Below are 21,019 nucleotides of genomic sequence, written 5' to 3' on the forward strand. Positions count from 1 at the left end.
CGCCTACAAATGTTATTTTTTAAATGCATAGAAGAGAAACTGTCTAAAAGAGACTGGCCAGAGACCAATGGAAAACTGATGGTCCCCAGGAGATGAATCAGTGGAACCATAAGTGTTTCCTCGGGTCATTACAAAAGGGGGCTGTATGGGACTTATAAAAGTGTAATTGTTACTTTCAAACTCACTAAGTTTGTTAAGGTTACTAAGCCTAAGTAATTCCAAAATAAACACATTATCCTTGGGTCGCCAATACTGTCTTCAGTTCAAGTCTGTTACAGTGAGGTTCAGAAACATTAAGAGCATCCCTCAGTGAAACTCTTGCTTGGGGGCCCAGAATATAACTTTATACCACTGGAAAAACAGGTTTAAGGATACCCAAAATAAATACAGAGTTGATGGCAGCTCCACTTCCTAGTCTATCATTTAGCAACATGATCCTATAGTAGTAACGATGCGGTTCAACCACCGAAATGTTTGCAAACAACAAGAGTCCATGAGTGCCTTTCCTTTAATCTCTATACTACTCACTAGGGTTCAGTTCTATCAGTGAAGCCTCTCCATACTGATGAGCTGCAGTAAGTGATTATTACTTATTATTAAGTGATTATTATTATTATTAATCCAAGTAAGTGATTATTACTAGCACCTCCCCAAGTTAGCAACCACCAGGCTGCATCCCCACAAAGCAAGCTAAGCAGTGAGGCAAAACCTTACTAAAGGCCTTTTCGAGAACAGTAATGTACCAACAAAGCAATACCAAGAGCACTTTACATCTGCATGAGTTAGGAAATGAAAGACACACAACAAACTCAACTCCATGTTGAGGCATAACAGAAGCAACACAACTGTACCAAGGAGATCTCTGATCCAGCTCTAGATTTCTTGATAGAAACCACCAAGAAATCTGTCAGTGCCTCTAAAGGTCAAGGCAAAGAGCAGAACTTGAGAAAGGGAGCATTCCAGAGTACTAGAAACTTCTCTCCTGTGCCCCATGTCACCCCTCCCCACACCCACCCACAAGGGAACATAAACCTGCCGAGTGACTACAACATATAGTCAGTCCCCCACGCAGATTTGCCCAACAACTTGATCCTTACCCTAAGCTTTGACTCTCTAAAGTATTAAGGGTGAATTTTTTCCCATGTAAAAATATCTGACTTTATAACAAAAAATCACTGAGAAAATATGATCCCATTGTGCAGTCAATTTTGCTGAAATACAACCATTCAGTAAAGGCAAGGGTCCTCATAAGAGTTCTACAAATACGCCGAGGAGACAGATTTTAAATGTGTTATCTGTGTTAAGTTACTTTATTTCCAAGAAGCCGACGTTACATAGTATTTCTTGACTAAGCTGCCTGTGCCAGTAAAATACAGGGAGAAGTATTACTTCTGGACCTAGTTTCCACCTCTAAGGAAAGCCTTTCCATTTTTATAGCTAACATGACAAAATCTACTTTTCAGCCAAACTTCCTCAACACAGCAGTTTAGATACTATTTCAAATACTATTAAATTTAATAGCAGGCCTAAATTCAGACTTCTCATTTCACTTTTGCACCTACTGGAAATTATTTCACTCAAAATAATTATGTCTTCAGACGATTTCCTATTTCCACTTAAAGTGGAAACAAATTAAAACACTTCAAATTCTATTTGCACTTCCCAAATACAGTAATGAGTCATTTATCTGGCATCATCAAAAAATGAGGTTCTCCACATGGAGCATTTTCCAGATAACTGAAGTCCACAAGAGCACAGAGCTTGTCTGCTTTGTTCCTGCTGTGTTCCCAGGGGCTAGAACAAGGGCTGGCACGGAGAAGATGCTCAGTAATATTCACTAAACAGAGGATGACATCAAGTACTAAAGCCCTTTTATTTTTTACCACCTAATAAAAATTTTCCTAGTGTTTCAGCCATCCCTCTTCAAAAAAAAGAAAAAGAAAAAGAAAATGACTCCGAACAAAAATTAAGCGTTTTGTTTGTTTTAATCTGGGACATCACTACAAACAGCAATCACTCTACTCTCCTACCATACACCTAAAATGCCCTGCGAAGTTATTAAAATACCATATTTAAATGACCTTAACCTGCTATGCTTCCTAACTTTTCCTTTTCTCATATTAGCTATCATTTCTGTTTGCTGCTGCTGCCTTTAGACACATTTGTCTGGCAAGGTTCTAAAATTAAATCTGCCTCCAAAGCAGAATAAAATACATGAACTTGGTTACAATTCTGGTCTTTCCGCTTACTTCTGACCTGTGACTACATTCTGATTCTATGCATTTAACAGACTCCTTACACTACCCACCACATTCTACATAAAATCTGAAATGGTTCTAGTAGTTTTAAACGAATATCTTAAGGGTTTTCATTTAAGTTCTACGTTTCAAATACTAATCATGAATAATGGCTCAAAGACCAGCTCCGATATAAACCTCAGGGCATATTTTTTAATCCATTTAGGAGACACCAACCACGACAAAGCTGGATTTCATCTTGCTTGATACACTGTGATAGGGCCATAATTTAGATTCACTGTTCCAAAGTTCATGACAGCAAAAATCAAACACACTGGCAGCCATGGTGTATTGTGCTTGCACAGAAAGGCATATCTCCCTGAACCTAAGAGTGGAAAGAATAATTTAAGTATAGCATTTAGTTTATATAATATGACTGGAGTTCCTTCCCCACAACAAACTTTGAATAATGTTTATAATTTAGCAATCAACTGAAATGATGAAAGAATTACCACAATTGAAATAAAATATTTATATATTTCAAACCAGTAGAATTGTGTCTTCAAAAACTAAAATAAGCTAACACAAACCTAGTTCTGAATTAGGGATGGCTACAAATAAAATGGGGGATTTGTTTATTTGGGTTTTTGAATCTCTTTTCTTCTTTTTAAAGAGTTAATGAACTTTCATTTGAAATAAGTGTAGTTTACTAAATTAAAGGATTTGATTACATATTCTTTAAAAGTAACTAGCTGGGTAAACAATAAAGTAAGTTATCCAGAAGTCAAGAAAAGAAAAATTACTTCAGACTGTTTTATGAATATTCTTCCAAAATCACCAATCCTTCAACAAAAATAGTTCAACGGAAGATTTCAGTTCCTGGTACTGAGCTGAACAAAGAGAACCACATGTTTTTAATGGTTGCTCATAAACGACCTAAATAAATCTCCAAAAGAACAGCAGTGGTTCTTTCTGTATTTTTCCCTTCAAAACTCACAAGACCAATTCAACATAAAAATAAAAATTACTGTACTTTATGGCACCACTCACTTTGTGACACATTTATTTGCTGTCATGAAAGTTAGTGCCTCAACAAAGTAAATGAGATTTAGGGAAAAAACTTTTTTTATATCTTAAAGAGCACAAAATGTCCTTACCACTTGAGGCAGAAAAAGTTTACCCACCTCCAATGAGAAGCTTTCCAAACTAAGTGAGAGACCAAAGTATTTATATATCAGTGTTACAAAGAAGCTTTCCAAATAGCTTTCTAATCAATTATGATGTGACCTTAGATCACTGCTAACTACCATTTATTAAATAAGAAACGAAGCCTTCACAACAGAAAATAGAACTTAAAATGTGACCACTGATGTTCTCCTTTCCCTGACTTTAAACTGTGAATTAAAACACAGCACAACAGCACACCCTGCTGGAAGTTAGTATGACAACCGGAGGAACTAGCAGCAACTGGATTGTAAAGATTTCACCCAATATGAGCATTACTTCCAAAAGAAACTACTTTCCCACTAAATGATAAAAGAGGCTCACGGGCATCAACCATCAGATGCCTATACATGTGGTCTTAAAGATAGTTCTAAAACTTAGAAAAATTTCATATTCAAAGAATGCTTTCTAAGGTTCATTTCCTTAGCCCCACACAGCACCAACCACGCCAGGTGATAGGTACTACCATTTTTTATTTTAACCCTAAATAAAAATATTTTCCAAACTGCTTTCTATAAAAAGAAATTGGTAATCACATAAGAAGAAATTGAGACCATTTCTGCGTGTGATTGCCTGTAGCACCCCTTGCTCCCCCATCCCATCCAGGCCTCAGAAACATCTCTAAAGACCACCATTAAAAATCCACAAGGCAGCCTAGTGGTCCACGAACCACAATTTACATGCCACTGGCAAAATGCCTACACAGACTCTGGAATTCAAAACAGGCAGACTATATTAAGAAACCATATGCCATGAAACTCCCATCTAGTACATTTCAGTATTTCCTCAGATGTGAAAAAAATCACAGAAGCCATTGTCTAATCCAGCTTGATGCTCTCTTGTAACAAATTCAAAGGAATTGAAGAATTAACAGAAGGAACCAAACTTTTGTAAGTATGCTCCATTGGCTACAGAAGAAAAAAAAAAAAAAAAAAAGCTTCTTGGTACCACTGAGCTCCCTCCTTATTCTAGCACTGATGTACAATGTTCTGAGAAGTTAACATTTCTTGTCTCTTGCTCCCACATTTAAAAGGCTCTGTTTGACCTGTGATCAACCTAAAAGGCACTCTTTATCGTAAAGTCCAGCAATTCTGAAAACCAGCGAAAAGCCAAAGAAGATCAAACACTTCAGTGTAGTTTTCCCTCAGGAACTGCAAAGCAAAGGGCACCTGGCTGGCCCAGTCAGAAGAGCATATGACTCTTGATCTCAGGATCGTGAGTTCCAGCTCCACAGTGAGTACAGAGATTACTAAAACAAATAAATAGACTAAAAAAAAAAAAAAAAAAATGCAAAAGCAATAATCATCTCAGACTTCAGGTCTAGTTTTCTGAAACAGTCTCCAGCAGTATTATTCGATTCATTATTTCAATCAAGGTACACTTTAAATTAGAATTTTAAAAGGATACCAACCTCAAGCCTCTTTTCAAGTGACTCAATCCTGTCCTTTTTGCTAGCTAGGTTGGCCCGCGTGTAGCGGCTCTGCCCAGGAAGATACAAAACTTGACTGTAGCATTCTTCCCACACCTGGTTGTAAGCTTCACTTGAGAGTTCTCCGTGGCTCATACCTTGTTTGACCACTTCCATCTCCTGTACCAGAACGTCCTGAGCCTGTGTGCAGTAATAATTTCAGTAAGTTTGGGTACCAGAATAACTTGCCATCAAGAGAGAGCTTTATAAGACTAGTTTTTCCTCTTTCTTTGGGTAAAGGCAAGGAGTTATGGTTGACTGGTTGGTTTTATTTTTTCCTGAAAGGGAGGAACAATACCTAAGCAAAATGAACTAAGAAGCCAGTAAGTCGGTGCAGACTGATTTGAAAAGTCAAGCGTCCATGTATCACCAATAATATAAACATCCTTTGCCTATACTCATTGTAATAATAGCCACCATTTCTGGGATATCTACCATATGCCAGAAACATTTACAGGTTTCACCTACATTACCTCCATATACCATAACCACCTTACAAAGTAGCTGGTATTAACCTCATTTTAAAGGTGATAAAACAGGCTCAGAGAGATTAAGCAACTTGTTCAAAAACATTATCACTAGGAAAGGCAAGGCAGAATCATGCCCAAGCCAAATGGTGCCTATGCTTGGCTGTGCTCCTTCCACTCTACCAATCCCACGCTACACTTTAGAGTTCACAGGATTGTAAAGGGGAACTAGACACTTCTTTTTATATATGCCTTTTTTCTCATCTGATGAAATGCCCCTGACATTGCCAGAGAAGGGGGCGAGGGCACAGATCAAAAAATAATGGATCACAGACCGGCTTTTACTTACAACTAAAGAAAATTTAAATGATAGGATGGGGGAGGGGGGCGCCTGGGTGGCTCATTCATTAAGCATCTGCCTTCAGGTCATGATGCCGGGGTCCTGGAATCAAACCCTGCATCGGGCTTCCGGCTCTGTGGGACACCTGCTTTTCCCTCTCCCACTCCCCCTGCTTGTGTTCCCTTTCTCGCTGTCTCTCTCTGTCAAATAAACAAATAAAATCTTAAAAAAAAAAAAATAAAGTAAAATAAAACCAATTTCTAACCCAAAGGTAATTCTATGGGGCTTATTAAAAAAAAAAAAGATGACAGAATGAGGGGGATAGAGTGGGACAGGCCTGGATACAAATCATAGCTTCCATTTAAGGAGCTGTCTGAACTTAACATCTCTGAACCCATTTCTCATCTGTAAAATGAAGATCATACCTACCTAACATGGGTGTTATTAGGATTAAGTGATACAATATACATAAAGAGCCTAGACCAACATCAGACACAATGACTCCATGAGCATACCACATGAACTTTTTCTAGCCCTTTGCTTCATAGCTCAAAAACTGCCAATTTTTTTGTGCCTTAAAGAAAGCTTCCAATCATTCTAGTACGTCAGAAAGTAAGACAGACCAAAATACATAAAATCAAATACAAAAAACTTTAAACAATGGAAAATAATGTCTACAGAAGATAAAGACGAGATACTTTAAAAGTTATCTCTGGGTGCCTGGGTGGCTCAGTTAAGCGTCTGCCTTAGGCCTGGATCATGATCCTAGGGTCCTGAGATCAAGTCCCACATTGGGCTCCCTGCTCCACGAGAAGCCTGGCTCCCCTTCACCCTCTGCTGATTCCCCTGCTTGTGCTTTCTCGCTCTGTCAAATAAATAAATAAAATCTTTTTTTTTTTTTTAATCTTTTCCCCTCTGAGGGGAAATAGTGAAAACAAACCAATTTTAACATCCTTAATGAAAATCTGACACTTTCATAACAGAAATGGTATTTTACTCCCAAACTGTACATAATAAAAATTTGCAAATTCAGCTCCTATAATTATTAGAAAAGAGAGGGCACCTGGGTGGCTCAGTTGGCTAGGCAACTGCCATCAGCTAAGGTCATGATCCCGGAGTCCCGGGATCGAGTCCGCACTGGGCTCCCTGCTCCATAGGAAGTCTGCTTCCCCCTCTGACCTTCTCCCCTCTCGTGCTCTCTCTCACTCTCTCTTAAATAAATAAAATCTTAAAAAAAAAAAAATTATTAGAAGAGAGTATAACTAAGTTATCTAAAGAATATGCTAAGTAAACAGCTGCTTCAGATTCTTTCTGGAACACAGAGAAATATAAATACATACATAAAATATAAAAGAATATTCAAACTACTCTGTAATGGTTTCAAATAATCCAAGAATGTGATCTATTCTGGAGAATGTTCCATGTGCACTAGAGAAGAATGTGTATTCTGTTGCTTTGGGATGAAATGTTCTGAATATATCTGTGATGTCCATCTGGTCCAGTGTGTCATTTAAGGCCTTTATTTCCTTGTTGATCTTTTGCTTGGATGATCTGTCCATTTCAGTGAGGGGAGTGTTAAAGTCCCCTACTATTATTGTATTATTGTCGATGTGTTTCTTTGATTTTGTTATTAATTGGTTTATATAGTTGGCTGCTCCCACGTTAGGGGCATAGATATTTAAAATTGTTAGATCTTCTTGTTGGACAGATCCTTTGAGTATGATATAGTGTCCTTCCTCATCTCTTATTATAGTCTTTGGCTTAAAATCTAATTGATCTGATATGAGGATTGCCACTCCTGCTTTTTTCTGATGTCCATTAGCATGGTAAGTTCTTTTCCACCCCCTCACTTTAAATCTGGAGGTGTCTTCAGGTTTAAGATGAGTTTCTTGTAGGCAACATATAGATGGGTTTTGTTTTTTTATCCATTCTGATACCCTGTGTCTTTTGATTGGGGCATTTAGCCCATTAACATTCAGGGTAAGTATTGAGAGATATGAATTTAGTGCCATTGTATTGCCTGTAAGGTGACTGTTATTGTATATTGTCTCTGTTCCTTTCTGATCTACTACTTTTAGGGTCTCTCTTTGCTTAGAGGACCCCTTTCAATATTTCCTGTAGAGCTGGTTTGGTATTTGCAAATTCTTTCAGTTTTTGTTTGTCCTGGAAGCTTTTAATCTCTCCTTCTATTTTCAATGATAGCCTAGCTGGATATAGTATTCTTGGCTGCATGTTTTTCTCGTTTAGTGCTCTGAATATATCATGCCAGCTCTTTCTGGCCTGCCAGGTCTCTGTGGATAAGTCTGCTGCCAATCTAATATTTTTACCATTGTATGTTACAGACTTCTTTTCCCGGGCTGCTTTCAGGATCTTCTCTTTGTCACTAAGACTTGTAAATTTTACTATTAGGTGACGGGGTGTGGACCTATTCTTATTGATCTTGAGGGGGGTTCTCTGAACCTCCTGGATTTTGATGCTTGTTCCCTTTGCCATATTGGGGAAATTCTCTCCAATATACCTTCTGCTCCCCTCTCTGTTTCCTCTTCTTCTGGAATCCCAATTATTCTAATGTTGTTTCGTCTTATGGTGTCACTTATCTCTTGAATTCTCCCCTCGTGGTCCAGTAGCTGTTTGTCCCTCTTTTGCTCAGCTTCTTTATACTCTGTCATTTGGTCTTCTATATCGCTAATTCTTTCTTCTGCCTCATTTATCCTAGCAGTGAGAGCCTCCATTTTTGATTGCACCTCATTAATAGCTTTTTTGATTTCTACTTGGTTAGATTTTAGTTCTTTTATTTCTCCAGAAAGGGCTTTTATATCTCCCGAGAGGGTTTCTCTAATATCTTTCATGCCTTTTTCGAGCCCGGCTAGAACCTTGAGAATCATCATTCTGAACTCTAGATCTGACATATTACCAATGTCTGTATTGATTAGGTCCCTAGCCTTTGGTACTGCCTCTTGTTCTTTTTTTTGTGGTGAATTTTTCCGCCTTGTCATTTTGTCCAGATAAGAGTAGATGAAGGAGCAAGTAAAATACTAAAAGGGTGGCAACAACCCCAGGAAAATATGCTTTCAGAAAGTGGTTGATTTTCTGTTTCGAGAGTTGCTGTTCTTCTTCTCTTCGATCTCCCGTTGGATTTGTAGGTGTTTGCAATCTTTAGATAAGCTATCTAGCTGATCTCCCGCTACCTGAAGTAGTCTCAGCTGCTACTTCTCCGCCATCTTGACTCCTCCCCGGTTTCAAATAATCCAAAAGCACTACCTACAATTATTATTTTCCAAAAATTTTATTAGAATATACGCCCACAGAACCTTCTATTGGGCAAAAATAGATCACAACATGATCCGTATTTCAGGTTTCCAAACATACAGTAAATTCCTAAATCCCATCTCCCCCTATTTTCACTCTAAAAAGAGGAGACTGTTCAAGTATGGAGTTCAGAGTATAATTCTCAACTTCAGTCCAATGATTAAATGTGCTTGCCACAAGCAAAGGCCCTCAACAGATGTCAGTTTCCCATCGCACTTACTAAAAAAGAGTAACTGAGACTCACTCAGAAATCAGGGACAAACTGTTTAAATATAAAATCTAAACCCTCCTTTTCTCATTTTCTAAAAATCCTTAAATAAACATGTATTACTTTTGCAACAAGAAAAACAGAAAGTAAGAAAAAGGCAGAGCAAAAGCACAGGAGAGAAGATAGAAAGATATCTTATGGGTTTTCTCCCAAGTGCACAATAGCCCATACCAATCAACAGGTCTGTCACTGCCCCTCAGGGCTAAGGCCTACAGAAAAAAGAGTAAAGCTAATGACCAGTCTGCTTTCAACTATGGCACCAACTGTATTTTCTCATACCATGGAACAGATTTCTATTCACAATAACAGCTGTTCGCTCTGTCAAAGCAGAAATAATCAAATGCATATGGAGGAAGAGGCAGGACAGACTTCATACAAGAAAACATTTCTGTATTTACTTATCCAAAAGGATAGTGGGAAATCCTGAAAGGGGAATAAATTCAGTAAACAGTATTTCCTTTCTCTAACTGGTGACTAGGTGAAAGAAACATTTTGAATATATGCTTGCTTTTCATATTAATCTAAATAAATGAGATTTAAGTATTAAAGGTATTCAATTCTACTCAGAAGTAGCAGAGTTAAACACAGGAAATGGCAATTGCAGCAACTATCCATCAGACCTAGACCCATGAAACAAAAACACCTTGCCGCCTAAGCCAGTGATCACCTGAAGAAGCTCTTCACAGAAGGGGAAGGAGGAATGGTCAAGTATGTCTTCTTCCTAACACTTAAGATGAACATTTATCTCTTAATCACATAATTCATTTATGACTATCAGCAAGAGAAAATAAGCTCACTCTCGTCCATGATACACAGTTACTTAATAAATATTTGAATCGAGACCGAAATATTCCTACTGACTCATACCTTTTTAAGCTCTTCTTTGGAGAATTTTTCATAAGGGTTATGTTCCAGATAGGCAATGTGTTCTGAATTATTAGTACCAAATCCTACAGTTTTTCCTTTCTTATTTCCAGATGGCTCATAAGGGTGATGTAGAAGGTCATAATGAAGCATTGTGATCATTTCTTTTTTGATTAGTTCTTCACTTTTTTGTAAATCTGTTAGAGGTGGTTCTACATTTAGAGGTCTTAGAATGGTTTCATTTACCTAAAATTTTAAAACAAGTACAATCACCAAACATATCACTGCAATATTGATGCTATTACTTGTTCTAGCATGAATTAAACAGCAGTTTTACATTTTTAAAAGAAACTCTTTTTGTACCAAAAGAAACTTCTTCTAAGTTTCTTTTATTCTAACTCTTCTAAACTCTTCTAAACTCTTATTTGTACCAGTGAAACATTTTAGAGATTAAATCTGGGAACTGCTTTACTATATTCCAGAAAGTAGATAAAATTATGTTTCACAGACTTTATGAATGATATAAAAACATCAATCATAGAAGAAACTTAAAACTTCCTAAGCCAGAAATTCTAACACTTACTTCTGATGGTCTTGGCAGATCTTTCTGGACAGCTTTGTGCATTCGTTTCATTTCCTTTACACGCTCTGCTTCTCGTATAGCCTTAAAAAATTATTGTTATATCCATTATTACAGCTATGCAGTATTTGCCACATTTCAATAAAGCTGAAAACACTTTAATCTGCAAGAACATGTATGCTCAAGAGCTAATGCTATGGAAATCTGTGGAAGTTTGTAGAAAGACAATATAAGGCAATAGAAATCAGTCTATTCATTCTCTCATTACAATACAAACTAAGAACTGCCAACAGCTACTAGAGCATTCTCCAAGCTTACATGGCTCCATCCATCAGATAGTCATTCTTTTCTTCTTTAAATTGGAATCCTAATAAAAATCCTAGAAAAAAAAAAATCCTAGAAAAGAGCACAGGCAGCAATGTCCCTAACATCAGCTGTAGCAACGTTTTCTAGATATGCCTCCTGAGGCAAGGAAAAAGAAGCAAAAATAAACTGTGGGAGTTACATCAAAATTAAAAGCTTCTGCACACTGAAGGAAATGATCAATAAAAACTAAAAGGCAACCTACTGAATGGGAGAAGATTATCTGTAAATGACAAAACCCAAAAAGGGTCAGTATCCAAAATATATAAGGAACTTATACAACTTAACACCAAAATACAAATGATTCAATTAAAACATGGGCAGAAGACACTTCTGTAAGATGAAATCCAGATGGCTAATGGACACATGAAAAGATACTCAACATCTCTCACCATCAGGGCAAAGCAAATCAAATGTACTATGAGATAGGGGCACCTAGCTGGCTCCTCCGTAGAGCATCTGACTCTTGCTTTCAGGGTTGTGAGTTCAAGCCTCACACTGGGTATGGAGCCTACTTAAAAAATTTTTTTGAAAAGCTACAATGAACTATCATCTCACACCTGTCAGAAAGGCTAAAATCAAAAACACAAGAAACAAGTGTTAGCAAGGATTGGAGAAAAAGGAACCCTTCTGTACTGTTAGCAGGAATGCAAACTGGTACAGCCACTCAGGAAAACAGTATGGAAGTTCCTCAAAAAGTTAGAAATAGAACTGCACTATGATCCAGCAATCACACTTCTGGGCATTTACAAAGAAACATAAAAACATTAACTCAAAGGCACACATGCACTCTTATGTTTAGAGCAGCATTATTTACAATAGCCAAATGAGAGAAGGAGCTCTCCATGGACAGATGAATGGATAAAGATGTGGCTTATGTTTGTGTGTATATACATATCTGTGAGTGTGTGTGTGTGTGTGTGTGTGTGTGTGTGTGTGTGCATGGATAGAGAAGACACAATACACACCCACACGCTACAGTGGAGTATTATTTGGTCTTTAGCCGAAAAAAGAATGCAATCTTGCCATCGGCAATAACATGGGTGGAGCTAGAGAGTATTATGCTAAGCGAAATAAGTCGGTCAGAGAAAGGCAAATACCACATGATTTCAGTTGTATATAGAATTTAAGAAATAAAGCAAGCAAAAGGAAAAAAAAGAGAAAGAGAGAGAGAAACCAAGAAACAGACTCTTAACTACAGAGGACAAACTGATGGTTACCAAAAGGCAGGTGGGTGGGGGGTAGGTGAAATAGGTAACAGGGATGAAGGAGGCACTTGTCATCATGAGCACTGGATGTTATATGAAAGTGTGGAATCATGACATTACACACCTGAAATTAATATTACACTGTATGTTAACTATATGGGAATTGAAATAAAAACTTAAAATAAAAATAAATTGGAATCCTAAACTTAGAAGGGACTCTCAGTTGTTCCTCCTGCAATACAACCCTCACTTCCACCCCAAAAGTTACTGATTTTTAATTTAAAAAGCCCAGCCATTGAATGTGCTGTTTCCTGATTCTTAAATAATGAATAATATGAGTTAACACATTATAATTTCACAGCATTTCAAAGAATAAATACACAGCAAAGTAACTAAAAGAGCTAAACACAAAAAGTACTACCCTGTATCACCCACCAAAAAGCACATTCATGTGATTTCTAAAATATATTTGTATTGATGCTATTCACACTTCAGTACCATAAAATTACTCAATTTCTAAAATTATCCTGACATGGACTGCAGCAAGAATTCCCAAAATGACCTCAGTGTGAGTTCAAGATTCACCACTTTCCAAACATGAAAGCTGGGTAAGTTAATTAACCTGAGCTTATTTCCTTACTTCTAAAATGAAGCTAATACCCATCCCATTTACATCACCAGGCTGATATGTGCAAATGAGTAAGTAACTAACGCTAAGATGTATCAGTACAAGATGTTACTAATATTATTTCGACACACTCTAAATTTCCCTCTCCATCCCCGCTTATACACTCTCTAAATAAAAAAAAAAAATCTTTAAAAAAAAATAGAAGACTATGTGTATTTTAAAGAGGTATAATAAATTTGATATGAGATATTTAAATTATAATATAAATACACATATACATACATACACATTTTAAGAATGCCTATCAAAATATTCTCACTGTAGTATTAATTACATGACTGTATTATTAATGATGGTAAGTAATTTACTTCAGGGCAATCTTTTTAAATACTGAAAAAACTTTTTTTTTAAGTAGGGATCTTGACACATTTAATGACCATTCTTCACTCCCTCAGACACTGACACACTCAGCAACTTCATACTTCCTTCCAAGCACAATCACCTACCTGCTTGCGTGCGTCCACATCGGCAGCATCTTCAATATAAGTATCATCTATTTCACGGTCTTCCAGCTCCTTCTCAGCATTTTCTGGCAGCACAATTTCGAAGTCATTCTTAGGGGCCGGAAGGCCCAACAACCCTAAACGGAGATGTTCTCGAGATTCTCTTTCCTGTAGAAAAAAATTGGTCCTTCTCAATTCACACACATTAAGAATTCAACCAATATCCTCTAAGAGTTTTTGAAAAAGAATTAGCCTATTTCAATTCTAGAAAAATGATCCCTAACTTCAGAGCTGAGACAAGTTTTTTGCTTGATTCCTATCTCACTTTCTTCTCTAAATTAAGATTAAAAACTCCGATTTGTGACCAATACAATTACTCTGGATATTCTAACAGAAGGTTTGGGAATTACCTCTGTAGAGGCAGAAAAATCCTTTCAGATTTCCATTTAAGGAAAACATTTCTGACACTGAAATATAACAGCAAATGAAAAGAAGTTGTTCAAAAGTCAATTTGTCCTTGGACTAATAAAACCTAATCTGAAAAGGTACTTGAATTTTTGTGTGTGTTTATTTTTAATAGAATTATCACAGGGTACCTGGCTGGCTCAGTCAGTAGAGCATATAACTCTTGATCACGGGGTTTTGAGTTCAAACCCCATGTTGGGCACAGAGTTTACTTAAAAACAAATGGAAGGAAGGAGAGGAGGGAAAGAGGGAGGGAGGGAGAAAGAAAGGAAAGGGAAGGAAGGAAGGCCAGGGAGGAAAGGAGGAAGGAATTACTAGATCATATAATGGCCAAAGAAAACAGTCTACATTTCCCCAGAGAAACTCCCTGGTACCCAAAGTTTTCCCCAGTACATCCCTGGCTTACCTTTCCAGTGTCATTCCCCACAGCTGCATTACATGTATGGTAGGTGTGAGGACCCGATGAGCTGCTATGTCCAAAACATGCTCCATGCTTACTCATATCATGGCCTCCATCTGAGATAGCCCCCAATCTACTGAGCATACCTCCTCAACGAAGGCTTTCCAAGTGCCCACCCAGCAAGTGTGGTAATTTCTATCTTTGGCCACCCTAAGTACGTTGGTTTTACTCAGAGAGCTTATTCTGTTCTTATGTTATAATTATTTTCAGACTTGGTTTAGTATGCCAATCTCTCCAGAGTATAAACTTCCTTAAGACAAAGGACATCTTCTACCAATAAACGCATTTATAGTCTCTTAATCACAAAAAAAAAAAAAAAAAAGACAAAGGACATCTTTACTCAACCTCAGATCCTTTCAAGTCTCCAGAACAATTCTTTGCACACATTACATTCTTCATTTGTTGTCATTTAGCCATTCACAGTTGACATTAGTTGATATCAACTTGGGCATCAAAAAAATTCTAAACTAACCAAATCTATACATGAAGTTAGAATTAAATTTGTAAAATGAAAATAGACCAATGAAGCTGGAACTCATTAAAAGGAAACTCACAATGATTTTCTGTGGCATCACATAAAGGATCCACAGTGACATAATAAAAGCAGTAACAAGGGCAGAAATAAAACTGTGGCTTTTATAATTAGCTGTCTAGATCAGTTTGCAAAATACACAAAGGAAAACTTCACTAAGATAAGCAATAAACATCAACTTAACTTTGAGATCTAGACTGTTCTTCCAAAAATATAGAGCAAACAGAGGAATCAAGGTTCAAAACCTAATTTATGAGACGTTCCAAACTCAAATTTTATTTTACAGGAATAGAAAAAAAAAGTATCATTCAAGAAAGTAAACTATTTAGTCATTAAATGATAAAAAATAAAACCATATGAGATACAAGGAGCATTCCTATCAGCATAATCAATATTCACAAACATATTACGAATAAGTAGGCTTATGAAACCAAAAGGATCTCCTCCTCCAGTCATCCAATCATTCTTTTCTGGCGTCCCCAGGTGTGGTTTCTTAAGGTGGATGCGATATGCACCAACAAGGGGAAATATTTTATATTTTAATACGGCACCCATGAGACAGAACAGGTTTTTTAAAGAGTATTAAAAGGGAATTGACATGTACCATCTGCTTCACATAAGAGGGGTCACTGTAGTCTGCCATTCCATCTTCAGGATTAATGTTTAACTTGTCTCGAAGAGGCGTTCTACCAGGGGTGGAGTTAATAACTGGTTTGGGAGTCGTCCCACTGCGGGGAGTCAATCCTTCAGCTCCATGAGATGGAGTCCTAGAAAGGCAGAAATTCCAATTAATAGAAGTGCCAATTTTATCTGGATCATGCTTTCAAATGTTTTTAACATCAACTATTTTATGTGAAAATAATGTGAAAGCATAAAAGAAACAAAGATCACAGAAATTTTGTCTCCCTACCTGGTTTTAAGTTAGCTCTCTAGGTTAAAATACAGGTTTAATTCTAGCAGCTTAGTATTTACACATCATCTTTTCACTTCAATGACTTCAAGTTACAACACTTGACACTCTCTTGCCCTGCTGAACTAGGCCCACCAAACATTATTTCAACCTTTCCTTGGCACACTGCAGGGTGGCTAAGAACATGGAGGTCAGCCACCATGCTCAAACACCCCTAGGAAACTCTTTTTGAGCTCAGGGTCTTCATCTTATCATCTGCCCCTCACCAACAGGGTCTGTTGGCTAGAGCACCACTATCCTGGGTGTACGTGTACCTTTACATTTTGTTTGGAAACCAAACACCAGGCCTATATATGAGTGAGGACAGAGATTCTCTTAGGAATAAAGTCCACAGACTCTGCAACTTATATTTTAATTGATCAAAGTCTTTCATTGTTGTTGTTGTTGTTGCTTATTTCCTGTATCTTGGCTCTGCTGCAGACAAGTGGTGCTGCCACACAGGTGTTCCCAAAGGTGAGGTGGGGTATTATCATGGGACACGGTCCCTGTCCCAAAGAAGTTTATAGTCTAGTTGAGACAAGACATACACGGAAAAAGAGGGATTGGGCTCTCCTACAAGCCTTGCAAAATTATTAAATATCATTTAAGGATTTGGCTGCCGATGCTTCTCAATCCTGTCAGGTACAGCTCTAACAGTTTGAGATGCTTCCTATACCAAACAACCAGGAGGAGGACCTACCCTAACACTGAAAATTAAAAGCCCAAAGATTTCCAACCTTAAAAGCTCAAAGTTCATTTTAATATGACTCGCTTCTATAGCATTTTTATCTTAAAAATTCTTCTTAAAAAACAGTAACTTGGGACACCTGGGTGGCTCAGTGGGTTAAAGCCTCTGCCTTTGGCTCAGGTCATGAACTCAGAGTCCTGGATCGAGCCCCACATCGGGCTCTCTGCTCAGCAGGGAGCCTGCTTCTCCCTCCCCCCCGCCCTCTCTCTCTGCCTACTTGTGATCTGTCAAATAAATAAATAAAATCTTTAAAAAAAAAAAAAAGTAACTTAAAACAAAAATTATAAACAAAGACTGACTTTGACCTCTAGTTAATGATATGCACAAGACAGTGGTAGAAGTGAAAGGCACAGAAACCTGCAACTTACTTTGAAATGCATTTAAAAATTCAATGGACTTAGATAGATATATGATAAAGCAAACAGAGTAAGATGTTAACAAATGCAGAATCTAGGTGGGAAGTAATATAAATGTTTGTTTTCCTACTCTTTTAACCTCTCTGAATGTTAGAAATTTTCATAATAAAGTGCTGGGAGAAAAACAGTAGTAATATACAGATAAAGGAATACAATTTTCATAAAATTCAAAAAATGATCATGAAGAGTGGACTCATTCGTCCTTTTCTTTTTTTTTTTTTTTTAATATTTTATTTGTTTATTTGACAGAGATCACAAGTAGGCAGAGAGACAGGCAGAGAGAGAGGAGGAAGCAGGTTCCCCGCTGAGCTGAGAGCCTGATGGGGAGCTCAATCCCAAGACCCTGAGATCATGACCTGAGCCAAAGGTAGGGGCTTAACCCACTGAGCCATGCAGGCACCTTCATTCGTCCTTTTCAATCAGATAAAATGAATTCAGAAACAAGGTGACAGCATCAGAAACTCTGAAATAAAAAAAAAGTTCCAGATAATTTTAACCAATTCCTGGATATTATTATGTTATTTACTACTAGAGTGAGAAGAAACCAAAAAGGCAAGTTAAACACTTATTTCCATTCTCTATCAACATTACTAAAGCAAATACCCCCAACCCTTGGATTCCAGTTTTCCTACAACAGGAAAAAAAACAATTTATTCACAGTACCTGAATGGGGTAGAAAGAACTGTGTTTGGGGTCTGTACAACCTGCCGCTGTGGCGTAACACCTGAGAAGTCACTCTCGTGCAAAGGCGTGTTAAGTCCACCTTTTAATGGGGTGTCCACATTGGTCAGAGCCATGAGATTCTGAGCTTCCTGATAAACAAGAAGGTAAAGAAGTGTGTTTTAACAGTTCAGGCAGGATAGCAGAATCCTCTCTTCTGATCCTATGACATGAATCTCAAAGGAGACAGAATTCTTATACCTTATCTTAATAAACACCAAGAGAGAAAATGAACTCCGGGCCATGGCAGAATTCAATACCTCCATTCCTCTGTCAGTCTAACACAGCATGTCACAGGTTTTGGAATGAAGTTTAAAATGTCAAGAAATGTTTTGAAATGAAATTATCATGACCCAAAAGCTTTATTACCTGTGCCAAATCTCTTTACAATCATAAAGAATTAAGAATTCAAATTTCCCAATGTGAGCCAAGTCTAAGCGTCAGAACACCCAGATTTTTTTTTTTTTTTTTTAGAGAGAGGGAGGGACAGAGCGCATGAGCACACGAGCACGCATACAAGCGTGAGCAGGGGAGGTGGGTAAGGGCAAAGGAAGAGAGAAAGAATCTTAGGCAGGCTCCACACTCCACACAGAGCCCAACACAGGACTGAACCTCATGACCTTGAGATCATGACCTGAGCCAAAATCAAGAATGAGACGCTTAACTGACTGAGCCACCAGGCATCCCCCGAATACCCAGATTTTAGTCTGGCTTTATTACGAACTCTACTCAGTCTTCATTAGCCCCTGAGTCTCAGTTTCTTCTACTGAGAAGTTAAGATACCACTAACTGGCCTATCCACTTCCTGCGAAAACTCTTGAGAGCAGGTTCCTTTCTGAAGTCTTACTGTTCTCTTTAGGCAAGTCTAACAATGCTCTTTAGCCCCCCTACCACAACTCTACACACACTACGATCACTGCACCTACAATCTCCTCATCCCCAACTCCAGCCCTGTGAGAGACTACATTTTTCAAGATAGTCACAGCCATATCTCTCATCTCTTGTGCTCTTCTTGTGATCCAACCTTGATATGCCTCCCATCAAGAGGCAGGATCTATGTCCCCTCCTTTTGTATCCAGGTAGCCTTGTGAATTACCTGTAACTAACAAAATGCAACAAAGTGACACTGCTGGACTTCCAAGGCAGGGTAAGCAAAAAACACAGCTTTCCAGCACACTCTACAACACCCCCACTGGAGCCTAGAGACACCATGGGAGAAGTTCAACTATTCTGAGGCCACATGCTGAAAGAAAGCCCAAGCCACAGAGAGGCCACATGTAGATTTAGTCCCCATTCCCAGGTGAGGACCCAACCCACAGCCAGCATCAACTACCAGACACAGAAAGATGATTCAAGCCCCTAAGCATCAAGACACCCTCAAATGTTGAGTCTTCTTAGCTGAGGCCCTAGACATCACAGAACAGAGATAAGCCATTCTTTTTTTTTTTTAACATTTTATTTATTTATTTGACACAGAGAGAGAGATCACAAGTAGGCAGAGAGGCAGGCAGAGAGAGAGAGGGAAGCAGGCTCCCTGCTGAGCAGAGAGCCCAAAATGGGGCTCAATCCCAGGACCCTGAGATCACAACCTGAGCAGAAAGCAGAGGCCCAATCGTCTGAGCCACCCAGGCGCCCCGAGATAAGCCATTCTTTCTGTGCCCTGTCCAAATTCCTGACCAGCAAAGACCATTAGCACAATGAAATGTTTTAAGCCAGTAAGTTTTGAGGCAAAATGAAGATAACAAGAGCCAGGCTTATTCCATTACTCTGTTGGTTCATATTCATCGAAAAAAACATGAATTTCACATTATCAAGGCCCTGTGTGTGTTCTTTTTGCTCGTCCAAATAAAAAACACTTTTCCTCAACTAGGCTCTCAAAAGGCTGGCCAGCTTTATACCTCTGGGCAGGAGATTGGAAGCCACTTCTCTCAGGAATCTAACCCAAAAAAAAGATGTAGAAATACTGACATCAAGAATTTGCCAATGATGGGCACCTGGGTGGCTCAGTTGGTTGGGTATCCACCTCTTGATTTTGGCTCAGGTCATCATCTCAGGGTCATGACACTAACCCCAGATCAGGTTTCACACTCAGCAGGAAATATGCTTGAGATTCTCTCCCTCTCCCTTTGCTCCTTCCCCTGTGCATGTGAGCTCTCTCTAAAACAAATAAATAAATCTTTAAAAAAAAGAAAAGAACAAATTTTGCCAATGAAACTCCCCTAGCCAGTTCAGCCTGGAATCAAGGAGGCCTTACCCATACCCAAGGAGCTTCTAGTCTACTTTTAATTGTCATGCCCTTAACCCTTAGATAGAGGCAGAGAGCTAAAGATGAAAAGATATTTGAGAAAACATCTAATATGAAAAACAGAAGACCAAAGAAACTTAAATACTATTCAAGGAAAAGAAAACTTACAAAAACAAAATCATCATTAATAGCCTCAAAGTAAGAAAACAAAATATTCATTAAATAAAGAGCTCTTAGAAACTAAAATGTGAAAAAAAAAACTAAAATGTGATTATAAAAATTCAAAACCTGAACAAAGATAAAATTCAGAAAATCTCCAAACAATAAATCAAAAGGTCCATTAAAACAGAAAAACGGAGAGGAATAAGAATATTTAAGGTTCATAAAAAGGAAAATACCAAAGAAAGGAGGAAACAAAAATTTTCAAAATAATGTCCCAGAATCAAAGGCCATGAATGAAAAGATCCACCAAGTACCTAGCACAGTGACTGAAAACAGACCCACACCAAGAAATATGCATGTGAAAAAGAGATGATCATACAAGCTTCCAGAGGAAGAGAAAAAGGGGTTTGCTATTAACAACCTAAGTGACACAGGTGCTCAAAAGCTATAATAAAAGCCCAGAAGCTGTGGGAGCACTGCCTTCAAAACTGTAAATAAAAACCACTTCAATCTGGGAGTGCCTGGTTGACTCATTCAGTGGAGCACGTAGCTCTTGATCTCAGGGTCATGAGTTCAAGCCCCACAATGGGTATAGAGCTTACTTAAAAAGGGAGAAAAAAGAAAAAAAATTTCAATCTGGAATTCTACACCCAGTTATACTATCAATCAGTTAAGAGGATAGAACATAATTTATAGATATGCAAGGTCTTAAAAATTCCATCTGCCATGAAACCATCCTCAGAAAGTTACTAAAGGAAATGCTTCACTAACAAGGGCATAAACCAAGAAAACCAAAGGCATAGGAGCCAGGGAAGAGGCGATCCAATGGACTTTCTAGGGTCCCAGGAAATCAAGAGAATAAG

The 21,019-nt window shown here is 38.0% G+C and overlaps 1 protein-coding gene across 2 annotated transcripts in view; it reads right to left on the reverse strand.

Moving 5' to 3' along the window:
* Window positions 1–21,019, reverse strand: part of LOC111147582 (cell division cycle 5 like) — a 47,367-nt gene that overhangs the window by 7,223 nt on the left and 19,125 nt on the right. For both annotated transcript variants that reach the window (XM_022503695.1, XM_022503696.1), the window contains exons 9-14: window positions 17,693–17,841; window positions 15,521–15,683; window positions 13,463–13,627; window positions 10,761–10,841; window positions 10,181–10,423; window positions 4,873–5,070 (exon numbers count right to left, since the gene is read on the reverse strand). In XM_022503695.1, the coding sequence (XP_022359403.1) occupies window positions 4,873–5,070; window positions 10,181–10,423; window positions 10,761–10,841; window positions 13,463–13,627; window positions 15,521–15,683; window positions 17,693–17,841 (999 nt within the window). The remainder of the gene's footprint in view (window positions 1–4,872; window positions 5,071–10,180; window positions 10,424–10,760; window positions 10,842–13,462; window positions 13,628–15,520; window positions 15,684–17,692; window positions 17,842–21,019) is intronic.

Source organism: Enhydra lutris, unplaced genomic scaffold, assembly GCF_002288905.1.
Source record: "Enhydra lutris kenyoni isolate GAN:26980312 unplaced genomic scaffold, ASM228890v2 scaffoldscaffold17, whole genome shotgun sequence".
NCBI classification, from domain to species: domain Eukaryota; kingdom Metazoa; phylum Chordata; class Mammalia; order Carnivora; family Mustelidae; genus Enhydra; species Enhydra lutris.